The sequence below is a fragment of the Macadamia integrifolia genome, chromosome 3 (assembly GCF_013358625.1).
Source record: "Macadamia integrifolia cultivar HAES 741 chromosome 3, SCU_Mint_v3, whole genome shotgun sequence".
Classification (NCBI taxonomy): domain Eukaryota; kingdom Viridiplantae; phylum Streptophyta; class Magnoliopsida; order Proteales; family Proteaceae; genus Macadamia; species Macadamia integrifolia.
This window is the reverse complement of record NC_056559.1, coordinates 31757750-31776470: the sequence shown is the minus strand read 5'-3', so window position 1 is coordinate 31776470 and position 18721 is coordinate 31757750. Positions and strand designations below refer to the sequence as shown.

At 36.0% G+C, this 18721-nt stretch overlaps 2 protein-coding genes across 2 annotated transcripts; both read right to left on the bottom strand.

The window, feature by feature from the left end:
* Nucleotides 1-9425: 9425 nt before the first annotated feature.
* On the bottom strand, nucleotides 9426-12523 carry LOC122074367 (cysteine-rich receptor-like protein kinase 10). The gene is made up of 5 exons (XM_042639190.1): nucleotides 12404-12523; nucleotides 11141-11351; nucleotides 10810-11047; nucleotides 10474-10627; nucleotides 9426-9713 (listed from the first exon to the last, which is right to left on the bottom strand). The coding sequence occupies exons 1-5, from the start codon at nucleotides 12521-12523 to the stop codon at nucleotides 9426-9428; spliced, it is 1011 nt and encodes a 336-aa protein (XP_042495124.1).
* Nucleotides 12524-13737: 1214 nt separating this feature from the next.
* Nucleotides 13738-15798, bottom strand: LOC122074366 (cysteine-rich repeat secretory protein 38-like). The gene is made up of 2 exons (XM_042639189.1): nucleotides 14910-15798; nucleotides 13738-13877 (listed from the first exon to the last, which is right to left on the bottom strand). The coding sequence occupies exons 1-2, from the start codon at nucleotides 15796-15798 to the stop codon at nucleotides 13738-13740; spliced, it is 1029 nt and encodes a 342-aa protein (XP_042495123.1).
* Between the last annotated feature and the right edge of the window lie 2923 nt (nucleotides 15799-18721).

Here is an 18721-nt window from a genome sequence, read left to right as displayed (position 1 = left end):
ATAGGGATTTGAGGAATCCGAAGCTCCAAATCACTTCAACGCAAAATACGGCTTTTCTTCTAAGGGCTCCTTTTCTTTAGTGCTTTTGTTTGTTATTTACTATTGATTTCTTTGTTAGGGTCAAAGAGTCACGGAGTTAGTAATCCATCTGTTCCAAATAACGATTGACCCACAAAAGTGAAAGATGATATGCCCTTGAAAAACTTCTAGTGTGCAGTGTGCACCATGGTTCCAAGAGTCGGTATCAGATCGCCCGAATCAAATATCAGATCAGTCAAACCGGGTATTGGATTGACTGAATTGATATTTGTATCGGATTGTTGGTACCAGGTCAGAGATCGACATTGGTCTTTGGATCAGAAACCGATCTAGATCAATTGATATAATCTAATCCAATCTAGAAAAAAAATGGGGCCATACCCAATGCACGAGGCTCTTGCCAGTGGAGGGTCATAATGTATGTAGTGTTGGTCCTTGCATTGCGGAGAGACTATTTCTTAACTCAAACCCATGACCACTAGGTCACAATGGAGAAACTGCGCCCAATTTCACCCAATCTAGGTCAAATCATGAAAACCCCTACAAAGTTGGTCCATGCTGATAGGGTGATACTGAGTCAATCCATTTTTTTTTTTATAGGTAATTTGTATGTATTAAAGAAAAAGAAAAACAATAAAAACACGTAGAAAGGCAACCCCTACAACATTTTTTGGATAGATTAGAAGAAAGTAAGAGAGGTCTCTAAATCAAACAGGACAAACCCTGAAGCACAATTTATGCATTATAGAAAGAAAATTTTAGCAATTGAGAAAGATGCTACGAATGAGTTAAGTAGCCCAATCTTGGGAGCAAAGAAAATACGTAGCACTTTTCATGCGCAGAAAACTTCTCACTATTGAATGAGTCAATCCATATTGATACAAGGTAATACTAGGCTGATCCAAACTAAGCATAGATTGATACGGATCTATATTGGGCCAATAGGATCCAATCTCAAAAAATGGCCTTTTCAAGCCTTGAAGGCGGATTGAGATTGGTATTGGCCGAGCCTGATATAATGTTCGATATTGTTTAACATGGTGTACATATGATATACCATATCCGATCTATGTAATCGACTCATTTAATTGGGATAAGGTTATGATTCTTATTGTTAGTGTACACGGAATATACCAAATCAATGATGTAAATGTACTTATTTTGCTGCTCGTATGCTTAGGTAATGCCCGACCATGGCTTGCAAATTCCATTTTTCCATGGTCGTCTTGGTAAAAGGAAGAAAGGAACCGAAATAACTAAAACCTGCAAAAATAACGGCTACTTTTTCAACTTTGCCGTTCAAATATGGTACAAAAGGGAGGCGTAAATGGCGCCATTTTTGGCCCATGATCACGCAAAGAAATCGGCGCCAAACTTTTAAATTGATTGAAGGGCGAATGATGGATTGCTTGTTAGGGTTTTATGCTTTCTTTTTTTTTTTTTTTTTGGATTTTTGATATTAGGGTAACATTGGGATCACCTGATTAATCTCCCCTTTCTCCTGATACTTTAGGATTAAGCTTTTCCATATTTTTCTTCTTGTAGGGTTGATAAGGAAGAGAAGTGGGCCTCAGATGGGCAAGGGCATGGCATGGTTATGCCCTAATTGGTGGAGATGATACAAACTTGAGGAGTTTGTCTCTGCTAATGGAAATTAAGGGAGGGAACATGTGAAGCATATATAGGGATGGGTCCCCTCTAGGACCTTAATCAAATTAATAAAGCTAATTAATTAAGTTGTTACTTTGATTAGATCCTCTAAAAAGAGAAAATGGACTATAATTCACTCACGTGGTTTCAAATCTCCTTGGTGGGACCCTTAATTACCCTTTTGATGTAGCTTTTGGACCTTAATTTCCATGTATGCATGCCCAGTAAGTTGCTATCATTTCTCTGTAGGAATGGCTAGAGTGGGTCAAGCTAAGGCCCACCTTATCCTGTGCCTGATGATTTTGGTTAGCCATGCATGGTGTTATTTACCTATCACTATAATTTCGACATCACTTAGCTGGTCTCACTTGGTTCGGTTCAAGATACAACATGTGAAATTCTTAAATTTTAATAAGAGGACACATTTCCAAACAAGAACCAATTCATACATTCAATTCTATATTTGATTTTGACTTGGTTTATATTTGGTTTGGGCCCTATTTTAGATGTTTTTACATCTGCACAACAAAAGAACCCCAAATTTATTAGGGTCTTAATTCACTGAATTTTTTTATAAATATTAAAAAGGAATATAGGTTATTGATTTCTTATTCAGCTTGAAAATAGATAATTTGTAGAAGCTCAAATGATTTTAGCCTAAACGAAACAAAACATTTGGTTTGATTTTATAAAGTCAATTTCAGTCCTCAATTGACACCCTTAGCATCCTATGATTCTATAATATTCTCGTTCTCTTCCATCCTCAAATGAAATATAAACTCGTCCTAGAGATAGGGTTTTAAAACTCAAAGCTGAGTCCAATTGTTTGTAGGGTTTTCTGCTTTCTTCTTTGTATTCTTTTAATTTTTTTATATTAGGGTAACATTGGGATCACCTAATTAATCTCCCCTTTCTCCCTATACTTTAGGACTAAGCTTGCTATATTTTTCTTCATGTAGGGATAAGAAGGAAGACTTACCAAAAATAAAAATAAATAAATAAGAAAGAAGAAAAGTGGGCCCCAGGTGCACCAGGGGCATGGCATGGCTATGCCCTTATTGGTGGGGATGATATTTAGTAGTTGAGGAGTTTGTTTCTGGTATGGAAACTAAATGAGAGTAGGGATGGGTCCCCTATATATTGGACATTAGTCAAATCAATAAACCTAATTAATTAAGTGGTGACTTTGTTTACCTGATCCATGAAAGAAAGAAAATGGATCATGATTCACTCAAGGGGTTTTTAAAACAAAGGAAATCTCCCTAGTAGGGATCATAGGTTTTGCATATCAGTACGTATCGATTCGTAATAGACATGTTTGAGTCAGAATCAGAGTAAGCTAAGCTACCTACATTCCTAAGGCATGCATTCTTTGAGGATGACGGGAACTCGAGGCTTTTGGATGTAAAGGTTTTCAATCACTCGTTTGATGAATTTCTCGATGTCTTTAACGGACATGACCTTTCAATTCAAAGGAGTCTGTTCTTCAGCTTTCTCTTCTTCCTAGAACCTGACGCTTGACGACGTTTAATCCTTTGAAGAGCCAAAATTGAAGTTTGATGATCCGATATCAATTTCTAAAATTATGGTGGGACTCTTATTTTCTCTTTCAAATTTTTCTGTGTACACCTAAATTTTCAACGTAGGAATGGCATAGAGTGTGCCAAACCATGGCCCTTGTCATGTGCCGGATGTTTTTGGTTAGGTATGACCCTCAAAAGGATTAGGGTCAGGTTTGTACTAGTAAGTCTACTGCTAGTATCACTTTGTAAAATCAGTTAGCCACTTGAACGTTTGATTATCCATGAAGGGTATACTTATCTATCTCTAAAATTTAGATATTATTTTAGCATTGATCTTATAAGGAAGAGTGATCAGATTTATTTGGAGGGAGTCAGAAGAGGTAAAGATAGGCCTAAAATGACTATTGACGAAGTGGTGAGAAAAGATATGCATATGACGGGGTTCGAAACTCGATTTTAGTATAATCGTGGATAGATTTTTGTGGAGGATAAGGACCTAGGTAGCCGACCTTCTGTAGGAATTGTTCTTGTGATGCATCTTTGAATACTGCCTTATCTTCTTCTCTTACCCCTTTTTTATTATTATTTTTTTCCTTTTTTTGTTGTTTTTTTCTTTTCTAGTTCCCATAGCATATACCATTTAGTTGGGATAGGGTTATGTTTGTTGTTAAGCATGCTATAATTTTGTAATAATCTCTTACCAAAAAAATTCTATAATATTTGTGGAAAAAAAATTTCCTATACTTGTGAAGGACGATTTATCAACTATCCTAGTGTTCACAACCCTACAGGGTTTTATACATGTCCTTTTTCTTTTTTCTTTCTTTTTCTAATGAAAAAAACAAAAATAGATAAAAGAAATAAAAATTCATTTACATTTGTCACCCACTCACCCCTCTTTTGCCTCTTTTTCCCCTGCCTAGCCAAGTGAGCTACCCTACTAGCAACTGAAATCCATGACTTGACTGAAATAGAAATCGTCCGTGACCATCGCCATTAACTTCCATCACCTCCACTCTCTGTCATCGTTGCTCCTTGGCCTTTTGCAACCCTTTAAGATTTCCTTTGCCTCCACAATTTGAATGTTTGCTTATTATATTTCCTACCATTTTTTTTTTTAAAGATTCTATACTTGACAATCTTTGACATTCAATCATGATGTAGGGTTCCGTCACGATCGATTCTGATCTGAATCAGTTGTATTGAATTGGTCGCAATAGAGATTGATCATGGTCGATTCCAATCTAAGGTTGCCAATTAAACGTACAATAATTTTTTACAGGGATGCAATGAGTGGTAATGAACATTCAATGATTGGGATGTATGTTAAGACCTTTCCAACCGATGGATCCTTATTGTCACTTCTTGCCTGCCGCAAAGGATTTGAGTCCTTCAATTGATGATCGGATCAAAGAATCTATCCGACTTGGTCTGAAATGGTCAAATTCACCCTGACTGGGCCTAATTCGATTGGACTATTGAGTAGAAACGTATTTGACTGGAAACAATCTTGATCGATCACAAGTTGACTTTGAAGGATTCAATCAATTCCGATTATGAGTATTAAGACCATGCCTAGAGAAGGTCATTCATACATGAGCGCCCACCTAACCTCACCTGATTGATACTCTCTCTCTCTCTCTCTCTCTCTCTCTCACACACACACACACACCCCTACATTTTATGGGAAGAGAGGATTTTATATTTTTCGAAAGCTTCCCTCCACCCTGGTTAAAGGATGGTACACCAATGAAAATGGATCCATTGAACGTAGGTTCACCAACACTCACCACATCTGTCCATTTTGCTTTTATATACACCTCTCTTCACTTTTTAAAGGAAGAAAGTAGGACATGCAAGTGGACAGTAATTCTCCTCACACCCGCTTAGGGTCATTATTGTTGTACTTACTAAACAAACATGAAACTATATATCTCCTACAAAAGATAAAAACTCGAAACTAACCTTTCCCTCAAAATGGTACCTATCCCACTACTATAATCATTCACAATCGAGGGATTCTTCTTCACCATGGGCAAAGGTTAACTGGGTCCAAATCAACATATCGCAAAAAGGTTTAAATTGAAAGTAGTATGGTGGATAGGCACACGGTCTCACGTTCGATTCTCCATCTATGCATCTGCAATTCAAGTGAAGACCGTGAGGATTAGTTGAGGTGTACGTAAGCTGGCCGGACACCTTGATTAACGAAAAAAGAAAGTAACATGGTGATTTAGGTAGAAACAAGGTTTGGTGTGAACGTTATTAAACATAATTATGCTTCCACGCTCAATCCTAAGATTCCTAACCATTCAATTGTGTGTAGGGACAGCTCTTGTCGCTCTCTAAAACAAGACTTTGAATCCACAGACGTGAATATGGGCTTTTGGAATCGTTGATTAGGGAGAAAGATAATAGAGTTATATGATAAGTAATGAACAATGAAGGTTGGGATAAGAAATTTGAGATCTCTTTCAGATACTCTGTATAACCTCTTTGGTTTGAAAAGACTGAAAAAATGAATTGTTTAGTAGAGGAAAGAAAGTATAGATTACATCTTTTTATGCACTGGATTTGGTGTAGTTTTACACGCCTGCAATAATTGCTACTCCGTCGTCTCCAGCCACACAGAATATACTTTTCAAAGTTTAGAGTTTTCAAACAAACACAAAATATCGATTTCTGGAAGAAAGAGCAAAAGAAAAATCTAAATATTAAACAGATAATCTTATCGGATACATCCTATAAAGATTTTGTCTGTGTATTATATTTGTTGATGAGTGAAGAACTAGCCATAAGAGCTTTCAAAAGATTAGAAATAGCACAAGTATATATGGGACTCATGGATGGATCGGCTGTGTCGGTCAATTCATATCAGTATCAGTCATGATCGATATCTGATCAACACTGTATCAATATTTCGAAGGGAATAAAAATGGTCTGATCCTACCCGATACAGCTTATCCATGTCGGTATACCTAAGTCCATGATCCAAAGCTAACTTTGGTTTATTAAGTGTTGTCTTTGGCCCAAGTAGGGGTGTGAAACCCTAAGTCGAACTAGTCAAATCAGTTGGATGAACCGATAATAGTTTGGATCAAATTGAATCGAAGTTTTATTGGGTCGGTTTTGGTTTTGAGTATTTGAACTTCTAAACCAAACTGAATCGCACCTGAAACTGAATGAACCCGAAACCGGTCACTCAAACCTAAACCAAAACCAAACCGATAAGAAATCGAAAACAGGTTAAAATTCATTAAAAAAAAAAAACCAAATTTTGCTTAGTTTTGTATACATTTGTATGGAAAGTCGAATCTAAACTGGACCAAAAATCGAAACCAATCTAATTACGAATTGATATAAGAAATCGAATACAAACCGAAACCAAACCACACCACACCAAAATTATAATCAAATCAAAACTGAAATTTCTTTATTGGTGGGGTTTTGATTTCAGCATTCCCATACCGAAATTGATTCAACCAGACCAAAACCGGGTCATGGATCGACCTGTTGACACCCTAGGCGGTACAGAAGAGACTACTACTAGTAGAACGGAAAGCGTCCCTCAGTTCTTTGGTCTGCTTTGATTTGGTCTCCCAGAAAACCAGGCTGATTCAACCCAATACAGCCTAGCAATATCGGTATTGGTCTCAGCCGGGACCAATACCGATGTCCTTGATCCAAAGTAAACTTTAATTTGGGCTTATTAGGATTGACTTTCGCTCAGCCCGAGCCCAAACATCTAGCATGTAAAATGTGGGGCTGGAACCTAGACTTTGTGAGTATGAGGGCATCCATATACCCATCATTGTTTTTGTGATGTACTAGTAGAGGGTGTCAATGGGCCGAGTTGGGCTGGGTTTTTGAAAACCCTACCCCAACCCTAAGTCTCTTAATTCTATCCTAGCCTAGCCCAGCCCTAATAAACCCTGATTGGGCCAGGCTTAGCCTCACCAGACAAGACCAGTACTATTGGTTCCTTTTTTTAATTTTTGGTGTGAGTACTATTGATTTACTTTGTCGCTTGATCTTGACAAATTCAAAGGCCAAAGACCAATGTGTTCGTATGTATATAAATTGTGGAAACGAACCTATTTATAATTATTAATATATTTATACTATTATGTACTTAATATACAGGGTTGGCTCAACCTAGGCCCAACCCAACTAGACCTCGGGCCTGAAATCTCAATCCTAACCCACCCAATTTCAGCCTAGGCCTTGTTTGGGCTAAGTGTGGGTTAGCATGGGTTCGGACTAACCGGGCTATTTTGACACCCCTTATAGAACTAGACTACTAATGTCTTTCTCATGGCCGAAGCTTCTTTAGAGTCGATTTCCTTACGAGAAGCCTTAGATTTGATCTTCTTCTTCCATTTACTCTATTTATTTATTTATTTATTTTCTTTTGATAATACTCAAATCTTAATTAAAAAGACCGAAAATTACATATAGATGATAGGATTCCTCAAAGACATCACGATATAAAAGATTAGATATGAATAGGAGAGGAGAGATATTTCTAATAATAAAAGTTGATGGTTGCAACCATAGGAGGCTAAAGCATCAGCAGCATAATTACCTTCCCGATAAATATGTTGATGGCTAGTTACGGTGGTAAAGAAGAGACTACTACAAGTAAAATATTGGTTATCTTTTAAGAATAACCAACCTCCAATAAGAGTACTTTGAGTCATATAAGATAGATTAGATTATTTTATTTTATTTTATTTTTTATTTTTTGGTGTATGCAAAACCCCACAATGGGGCAGGATTTATTGAACTTCACTTAAGTTACTGCCCTCTTAGAATTCCAACTATATATATATTTTTTTGGTAGAAACTATATTTTTAGATCTATAGCTCTATGAAATCAGGAATAAAGACTGGAAGCTTTCCTTTAGTAGCTTAATATTCAATTTAACGGTCGATGTTGCAGATGGTGGTTGGGATGCTTAGAATCAGACCCTTGCAATCCGAGTGAAACAAAATGCGTTGTAATCAAGGAATTAGGGGATGGTATCGGTATCAGTATCTGTCGATACCAATCTGATATTGATCTTGATCGGATTGATGGGTATCGGTCTATTTTACCCCTACTTTTTCTATAAAGTATTATTTTTTTAACCATTTTACCCCCTGAAACGATATGAAACATCAATCCGGATCGGTCAAGGATTGGAGATCAATCTCAACCGATACCAATCTGATACAGCTGATACTTGAAACTATGACTGTAATCCAACATTATTAGTTGTTCTCACTCCAGATTCCACCCCTACCTAACCCTGTTTTTTTTTTTTTGGTCCTGAAAGAATTTATCCAAATTCTCTTATTCCATACAATAGAAATTACAACTTTCACATTACATTCCAATATTAACAAGCTAAATCGGTGGACACCAAGGTCTGTATGGAGAAAAAGAAAAGGGGAAAAAAAGAAAGAAAATAAAACACTCTTTTGGTTTTTATTTTTTTAGGAACACATTTGGAGTAGAATATGTAAGTGACATCTAAGTAGTCATTCTGTTTCAGAAATGATGTTCCGTGTCAAAACCAAAATTTTCTATTTCTCCATTAAAATTTCATTTTAGAACTAAACTCAAATGTTGGAACATGGCCATGTTCCAATCTTGTTTCTAGCCTTTTTTTTTTAAATCTTGTTCGTTTCAATAAAACGAAAAAACAAACCGTAGACACCAAATGAAAGCTTCCATTTTCTTATTCCCATGAAATGAAAAAAGGTCAGATGACTAACTAATGCAGCCAAAATCGATTTTTTTTTCAAAAACAACTTAAAAAGAAAAAAAAAAAAAAAAAAAAAAAAAAAAAAACCGACAAAGTTTAGACAAAAATGAAAATGCATGAAAGGAGAAATTTTCATAACTCTAAATTCTCAAGCTACCACCACCACCACCACCACCGCAACCTCTAAAGCCTAACCTCTAATGAAACTTCAACAACCACCACCGCCAATACCACCATCACCACCACCGCAACCACCACCGTGGCCACTAGAAGAAATAAAATTTTTTGTTCTTCTGCAATGAAAAAAGTAATTTTTTTTTAAAGTAATTTCACCATACAGTATTTCAAAAAATATTGGAAACATAAAAATTGTTTCTTACTCTAAAACAGTAATTTGGAACAGAAACATTGCTATACACACCTTAAGGACCCAACATGACTCTTGTACTAATTATAAAATCATTCATATTGAAGCGGTTGTCGTCGACAGGATTCTTCTTTGAAAATACTCTCTTGTGTGCATTCCCATCCCATTTGCAAGAAATGCAGGTGGAGATGGAACAGGTAGAGTTAGAGAGTCAGTCTGGAGAGTAAGGACAACTGATGCCATGGAGGGTCGAAGAGCTGGCTCATCTTGGATGCATGAAAGTCCGATGTGGATGCTCCTTAGGGCTTCATTTTTTGAGCAACGTTCTCTCACAGTAAAATCCACAAACTCCATTGGTGTCCCTGCAGCCCAATGCTCCCATGCCTGGAAGAAATCAACAATTCAACTATGATTACATGAACTTGATCCGATCTATTAATCAAGACCCTAGTTTTCCTCGATAAGCACATCCTTCATTTACGACAGGGTTGAACTTCTCTTTCCCAAACCATATTAGGGAGGAGATAATGAACGATGCAGCGTCAAGGCCCCTTTATAGTTTTATTTAACGGTGCTTGTAGGTTCCTACTGATGACAGGCAATGCCGAAGGTGGGAGCCTTTGAATTAGGTATAGTAGTGTCTATTTGATGTACTATGCTTTTGTCTTTATTTTTTTTTTTTTTAAATAAAGTTTCAAGAAGTTTCTAGCAAAAAAAAAGATGAAAATGGCTGTGTAGAGTGTGGACCATTGAGGAGATGCATGTCATACAAGAAAGGTTTATGCCATTCAACAAACTCGAATCACCTCCCCATTATGAAGGTTTCACATCTTTACATCCAGTTTTCCGATGACGAGTGTCATTTTGCTTTCATAAATGTCTCTCCTTGCCGCTATTAAAAGTGTTTAGAGGAACATTTGTGAAAGAATAAGACATGTATCATCACGAAATCATACGTAAAGTCTTCACATATAGGTAAGTGATTCAGCCCATAATGACCAGAATTGAAAATCAGCTTTTCAAGCCATGTCTGACCATAGTTTTGCAACTAAAAGAGAGAGCTGAAGTCTTATGCTGCATTAATTTTGGTTTTCCTGGAAATATTGGGAAGGGAAAGATTTAAATGGTCAGTGATCATACTTACATGGCGTAGAAGGTCTTGAGAATATCCTAATTGATGGGAATTGCTACCATTCCTTTGACCACTTACAATCTCAAGAATTAGAACACCATAACTATATACGTCTGACTTTACTGAAAACTGTCCATTCAGCACATATTCAGGGGCCATGTATCCACTGCAGTCCAATTAAAAAAAAAAAGAAGAAGAATTAGATCAGTGGTAAGTGGATTGAGTTCAAACAATTGTGGATTGAAAATATTTAGTTCAATCAAGTCTGTTATGAGAAAATTTCAAACAAAGAATTGAAGCATCTAATAATATGTAATATTGCTAGCATGGAAGGGCTTCAAAGCATACTATGTTCCAGCAATTCTACTTGTTTCCAAATGTGTTTCGTCCATTCCAACGAGTCTTGCCATACCAAAGTCTGCAATTTTGGGGCATAAATCACTATCTAATAAGATATTACTAGATTTTAGATCTCGATGTATTATTTTAAGTCGAGAATCCTCATGGAGATATACGAGCCCTCGTGCAATTCCAGCTATGATTTTGTAACGTGCTTCCCAGTTCAAATTTGAACGTTTGATTGGATCTGCAATATTCATGCAACAAAATACATATGGTTTCTTAGGATTAAAGATGAGAGAGAGAGAGAGAGAGAGAGAGAGAGCTAAGCCTAGCTTACCAAATAGGAAGCGATCAAGGCTTGCATTGGGCACAAACTCATAGATGAGTAACTTTTCATCTTCTCTCATGCAAAAGCCCAAGAGTCTCACAAGGTTTTTGTGTTGAAGGTTTGCTACTAATTGAACTTCATTCCTGAACTCTTTATCACCTTGTCCAGAGTTTTTAGAGAGCCTTTTCACAGCTATTTCTTGCCCGTTTGGAAGTATTCCCTACAATATATAATAGGTAGGTAAGCCACTACATAACTCATAATGATGTCACTTTCAAATTATTTAAAAATTTATTTTTTTGCACTTGTCTTAAATAACATCTAAAAATAGGACAAGAGGCAAGTAAAAGAAAATTACAATTAACTTTTGAGTTCATCACTTTTGTGACAAGAAGTTGCACTAAGTAATTAGTTCCACAATATATTATTATGTATGATTTTCTTTTGGATAGATAGTTAATTTAAAAGAAAGAAAGAAAGAAATATTATAATCTAAAGGAGAGCAGCTTCACAAGGCAAGATCTAGTGGGGGGAGGTCTGAAGAGGACCAACAACCAATCAAGATAGGAGTTTCCCACAACCCCAGTCAAGACAGAGTTTCCCCACAACCCTGAGAAAAACTAAGGCTATGTTTGGTTGTAAAGAAAATTAAAGGGAAGGGAAGTGAAATTTTCTTACGTAAAAAAGAAATATATGTAATAATTACCCATGTGACTTTTAACATTAACTTCAAATCATTCCATATTTTGTTATAAAATTTATTTTACTTTGCATCCAAAACCCTTTACTATAATATGTAAAATATTTCATTACTAAATATGGTTAAAAAAATTAAGAAGTTTATGCAATCATACGAGATATTGATTATAAATATATATATTTTTTAAGTATGAAAATTTCATTTCCCTTCCCTTTAAATTCTCATTGCAACGAAACGGAGCCTAAGGAAATCCAAAGAATCTAAAAGAAAACATCGTAAAGAACCATGAGAAGTCTACCAAAGCTTACACAAAAGCATCATCTTAGGGTCCAAATGGAAGAGACCTCCCATTTCTCCACAAGGAGCTAATTTTGAACCAATTCGCTCCCCAAGTTGTCACTTCTTGACATTTATCCTCAACCTCCAAACAGATAACCCCAACAATGCTATGGTAGGTTCGGATTTTATTCTGATAGATCCAAAAATTCATCTCCCTTCAGTTATGATAGAGAGCCTATTGTAGAAACACAAATAAAGAAAAAAAATTTAAAGAGACGTTGTGCACAAGTTACCTGGTAAACAATTCCAAATCCACCTTGACCAAGAGTATTAGTAGTGTCGAAGTTTTTTGTTGCAGCTTTAATTGTGCTAAGGTCAAATTCCAGGGAGTCATTACCTAAAAGAAATGTCATACATGCACAAATTAAACATGAACTCAAAATTAAGCCATATGTGTCAACCTATATAGGCTTAAGGCACAAATATTGTATTTTCTTTTGTGTTTTGTATTTTATATTTTGTATTTTGTATTTTGTGATAACCAAACATGAGAATATGATGATAACCATGTCTTAGTGTGATAATGTAGAAGCGTATTAATTATCTCAAAACGCTAAACATACATGTTGTAAATAATGTCTATGTAATATTCTTTTATCACAAAAATGTAATATTCTGAAAGTTCAAACATGAATCTCATCAAGCATCTTAGAAATGGAAATCAAATCAGCAACAAACCCGAGGTCAAGCAAGTAAATTGAAACTTAGTCAAAGTCAAACCTATTTATTTTATAATTATTTCTTATTTAAGTAGATATAAGGAAATTCTCTCATTTTCTGTTTTACCATTAGAATCATCTCTATATTTAAGAAGATGATATGTTAACTTCCAGAAAGACCTCGAGAAACTTTCAAGAACAATGGAATAAAATCATCTATAGCTGTATGCTAGAATTATTAAAATAAAATTTCAAGCATTGTATATCCAGCCTAGCTATCAAGAGGGTGTGTTCTTGTTATCTATCATTATCAATTTGAGGGTTGTGAGAAATTGGAATCTCGAAAAAATTAATTACAAAAAATGATTATGTAAGGGTTTGATTGTTTCAAGAATTATCTAATAAGATGTGCGAGGACATTGGAGCACTAAGGGTCACTAACATGAACACGATGGATCAACTTCAGCACTTATCTCACACACACATATATACATGAGGGAGATATTTTTATATTCTTTTTTTTTTAATTAATTTATTTTTCTTTTTGAGCATCTTTTTCTAATCTTTCTACCATTCTGTATTCTTTTTGATGATGATAGAAGGGGAGATACATGGATAAATATGCCTATATGATGTATAAGGATTCATGATGTACTGAGCTTAGATATGGATGATGAATAAAACAAATTGAGAGAGAGAGAGAGAGAGAGAGAGAGAGAGAGAGAGAACAATGCCCACAATTAGTCAGAGATACCAATCCCAACAATTATATTTTCTTAGCTGCCTTTCATCTAATATTGGCCTCTTTATCTTCAATTACTAGAGCATTTATGAGCAAAAGATAGATTTTATATCATAGAACTTCTTTGAATAAAGTAATTAGTTTGTTAAACTAAATAAAAATCTGTTTATTTGACATTACCCTCATCCTTTGAAGCATTTTTCTTGGTAGGAGCATTCCTTGAAACATCATTTGGCTTCAAACCATCTTTTCGCTTCCGTCTTAGACAATAGAATAACAGCCCCACCGCAAGAAACAACGCGGCAGCTGCCAATGGAACACTAAAAAAAATAATTTTTTTCGATGAGGACCCTTGATTGCCTGCATAAATTAAAAAAAAAAAAAAAAAAAAATTCCATTTTTAAATAGAATAATAATTTTCAAATTATTCTGCAAAAAATAATGAATTTGATGGTAACTAGACTTGCTAACAATTATCAAGAACAAAGTGAGGCTCTATTAGTGCCTTAAAATTTAACCTATTTGTGGTGCATTCCAATAAATAATCAACATTGTGGTTGATAGTATGGTCAATTTCCACTCAATGGTTGATGATGAATCTATTGATATAGTTCCACATGAGAGCGGATCAGGTTCTCGAATGAGAACTATTTTCGTACGATCCTGATCCATATACATGGAATCTACACAAGGAAAAGCCATGTGATGAATCCCATGTGTGTGTATCAGATCGTACAAGAATGGTTCTCATACGAGAATTTGATTTATAGTTGTCCCATATCAACTGTGGATGATTCAACTATCTTGTGTAAGAATCACCGAATTTCAAACCAATTGGTTTTAAGATAGAAGCCTTAACATGGTATCAGGTTCTCGTATGATCCTGATTCACATACATGATATCTACACAAGGAAAAGTTCTGTGATGAATCTCATGTGTGTGGATCAGATCGTACAAGAATAGTTTTCATACGAGAATTTGATTCACAGTCGTCCTATATCGATTGTGAATGATTCAACTATCTTGTATAAGAATTACAATATGCATTCAAATTTCAAACCAATTGGTTTTAAGATGGAAGCTTTAACATGGTATCGGTGCAGATACATCGGGTCTTCATTGATGATGGGTTCCTTGCTCAACCCACAAAGGCAGAGTCATAGGAGACCCACACATAAATCAAGTGTGGGTGACTTGTACTATCTTGTATAGAAGTCACAAAAAGCCATCCCACTTCAAGCCAAATCTTAAGATGGAAACGTTAACATCTATGTAATCCACCTTTTAGATATCCAAACAAACTTTAAGACCAAAAATATAATAATCTTCAAACTTACCATGGTTGGTGCTATTTGTAGCTGGAGCAGTGGAACTAGGAGATGGAAGAGCTCGAACGGGGGAGTGAACAGGAGAGGGGGACTGAAGAGGTGGGGGAGATAGCACCACCGATATGGGCTGAGGAGGTGGAGGCGGCGGCGCCGTGTTATAAAAAAGAGCCACACTGTACTGCAGAATACAGCTAGGCAGTACCTCCATAACCCACGTTCGGCCTGTTCCTCCATTAATTTGAATTCCAGAGATGGCATTTTTCAAGCACAGGTAGCAACCACTAGGTGATAAATCTTGGGTGCACTGTAGAAGAGAGTATAAATCAAAAGACCCAGAGTTGGTTTCATTACTCACATACATTTTGGTGAGAGGATCAAAAGCAGTCTTATTAGCTAAGCTTTCCAAGCTACTTTTCACAAGTTGATCAAACTGAACCATATTTGAAACATTTTGGTTACTATACCAATGAGCCGATGGATATGTTTCTGCAGTGGAGAAGAAAGACCTATCAGAATATCTCAACATACATAGATTGTACCATATAACAACCTCCTTCTGGTTGGGGCATAAGGCTTGGATCTTCATAGATGCTGTAATAATGCAAAACTGGCAAGTATCGGCGGCGACGTCGCCTCGGCACATGTAGAGACCATTTACTTGGTCTGTGATGAAGCCTATGCTTGTTTTGTTGAAGCCAGAGAGTTGAGCTTCTGATGTTAGATTGGAGAGGACCTGATTGAGGTTGTCTGCAAATATGCTGTTTGAGGTGTAAGTACCCCTTTCTTCTATGTAGAAGTGGTATACGAAGGTAAGGCTTGAATCGGCTATAACTAATTGTAGAGAAGAAGAAAACAACAACAGTAGAATGGAACTTGATACATGAAGAGGAATTGGCATCTTCTTCAGGTCTTGCTTTACTGAAGAAGTTTAGGTATTTGCAAATGGAGGATTGGGAGTTTCAAGGCCTTTTGTGTATATATATATTTTGTTGATCAGAAATGCCCAGATATAAATCTTGTACATCCTTCATATTTTGTGCTTAATATATATATATATATATATATTTTTTTTTGTTGACTTCAATAAATAGAAAAAAAAATTAAGACTTGGATGACTCCAAACAATAATCACTGTCTTTATCCATTTATCAGATTATGTAGAACACTGGAAATTGACTTAACTTGAAAGAATGTTCTCTAACCCCGGCCACCTCCCTTTTTTTAAGCATACATAGGTTCATAAGGGTATGCTACTTTTTCAAAATAAATTTTTTCTTCTGTTTTTTGGTTAAAAACTTCTTCAAATTTCACACTTGATTTTATTTTTCTGCTACAATGTTCTTGTTGCCCCAATGGCAGAAATTAGGGATTCAAAACTCGGAATTGACATGTGAATTGATTAGGGCTGATTCCCAATTCAAATCAGTAAGAATCGGTCAAAAACGGACACTAGCTAATCAGACTGAATGGGTGTGAATCCGCGATTCCCTATTTGATTAATTGATTTAAAACCCTGGTTGAAATAGAATGATTCCCTTTCCCTATGGATTCACAATTACCTTTTAGGTTTTTTTAGTTTCTAAAATACCCATATGACTATATGAGATTCCATTTCTGCGCATGCAATTGTGGGCAGCAAGAACAAAAATTTCATCATTTTTCTTTTTCGGTAGAAAATTTCATCCTCTCATGTGAAGAGACGAAATGTCCATTCCGTGTATATTTATGCTTGAGTAATAGTACTTTAAAATCTAAACCATTAATCAATACTCTCCCAACTCTGGGAATTAATGGTTTATATAAGAAAAATCATCAAAATGTAAGTACCCTTTTCCTACAGTGGGAAATCTATAGTTATAGGACAAACGTAGCGACGACACTTGTAATTACAAATAAAAGCAACAGTTAATCTGCAACCATAGACTATTGCTACGAAGAAGTTTTGTACCTTTTATTATAAAAAAAAAAATCTACAATTATATACCTTTTTTGTTATAATGATTATAAGTCATGCACACCACTAACATAACGACCTAACCATGGTCAGCATTGCATGCTGAGCTATGGAAGGAGCCATATGGTTGTCAATATTAATTCCTACTTAAAAATAGAAACAAGCTGGCAAACCTTAAACATAAACCACTAGTCAATTTCCAGGTTTATAATATAGTCAAATGTCTTGAATGTTTGAGCTGCACAAGCATTTCTGCAACCAAATCCTGCTGGAAGAAGACCCAGCTCCATTGTTTAAGTATAAGCTCACAGCTTCTTCATTGACTTTGAAGTCTCTGTAATGACAAGGGTAATTACCATGGCAAGTGAAGTTAACTATCTGTTTAAAATCATTAAATAAACTATATGATAATAATGAGTCTATAGTTGCATGCACGTTGGAGAAAATATAAGACTTTTACTAATCTAGCAAACATTAATTAAAATTAATCATTGTTTGGTCAATCGGTCATACCTAATCAGTTTTTCCCATTTTAGGTTATTACGCAATGATCGATCCATATAAGTAATTGGTCCTCATATGTTAGGCATGGTCCTATTTACAAACAGTCGCTCAGGCACTACTGTAAATAGAATACCAATAATTTGGCTAAATGGGCCTTAGACGAGTTTTAAAAAGGTCGGACCTAGTATACGAGCCTTAAACGAGTTTTAAGCGGGTTGTAAATGGGCTTTAAATATGTCAGGCTATTAATTGGGTGGTCTTAGTCGGATGACAGTCAAGTAGTTCCCTTACACTCGAAACAACCGATTATAATCGAACCAGGCTAGAGCCCAACACGTCTATTAATCAGGCAGGGCTAATTTGGGTTTTAAATGGTTGGGATCGATTGAGCTGAGTCTGGAATTGACAACCCTAAGAGAAAGGTCCCAAGAAGGAGCAATAAATTTGTTCCTTATAGAGGAATCACTTCCTAGATCTTCAATGAGCATGTGTTTCCCTTGAAAAACTTCCCAGATCGGCTGAACGGTTCTAGATTTTCTCACCCAGTTTCTAAAGTTTTTCTCTATCTAAATATGATAAATAGATGTGTTGAACGTAAGCTTGCCCACTGAGCATGGTTTCAAGTATTACTGGTATTGGATCGGCATATCGTATTTATATCAGCTGAGACTGATATGGATATTTAACCGATCTAGAATGGAAATCGGTATTGGAATAAGGGTAAAATCATATATATATATATATATATAACCTTTTTTGGGAAAAGTAAAGTCAAAATTGATCGATTCAAATAATCGAATCCAATCTAGATTGGTATTAAATCAGTATTGAGATACCGATAACTTAATCCTTGCCACTGAGTCAAACCTAGACCTCCCCCTAAAAGATCCCTTAACCTACACACACTCTCTATCAAGATCCAACACCTTTCTCTTACTGGAGATTGGATCATCTCTTAGTACGAGAACCATTCTCATACGGTGTCTGTTCCACACTTGATACCTTTTTAATGTGAAAGTCTATTGTAAGAAAAGAGAGATTGAGTAGATTCCATGTGTGGATCAGGCACCATACGAGACCTGATCCGGATTCCTCTTACTGACCCACCATTTGTGTAGAATCCCTTACCAGATCTTTAGAGAGAAAGGGCACTTGAAGAAAAGATGGGAGACATCCCCCGTCGATAGAGTTTTGATCAACACTCTCCATACAATAAAACCATGTCAAGGAATATGATTGTTGAGCCATGCAAACCTGACACCAGTGAACCTCATAAGCTCGAGATCAAACCAAATTCCAAGTCGAGAGGAACACCAAACTCTCAACATAACTCTCTCTCTCTCTCTCTCTCTCTCTCTCTCTC

Excerpts from the sequence above, each read along its gene's own strand:
- LOC122074367 (XM_042639190.1), bottom strand. The coding sequence starts at position 12,523 with ATGACATTTCTTTTAGGTAATGACTCCCTGGAATTTGACCTTAGCACA. Across the intron at positions 11,352-12,403 it reads GATTTGGAATTGTTTACCAG|GGAATACTTCCAAACGGGCA; the intron begins GTAACTTGTGCA and ends TATATATTGTAG. Across the intron at positions 11,048-11,140 it reads CCTTGATCGCTTCCTATTTG|ATCCAATCAAACGTTCAAAT; the intron begins GTAAGCTAGGCT and ends TGAATATTGCAG.
- LOC122074366 (XM_042639189.1), bottom strand. The coding sequence starts at position 15,798 with ATGCCAATTCCTCTTCATGTATCAAGTTCCATTCTACTGTTGTTGTTT. Across the intron at positions 13,878-14,909 it reads TACAAATAGCACCAACCATG|CTGCCGCGTTGTTTCTTGCG; the intron begins GTAAGTTTGAAG and ends TTCCATTGGCAG.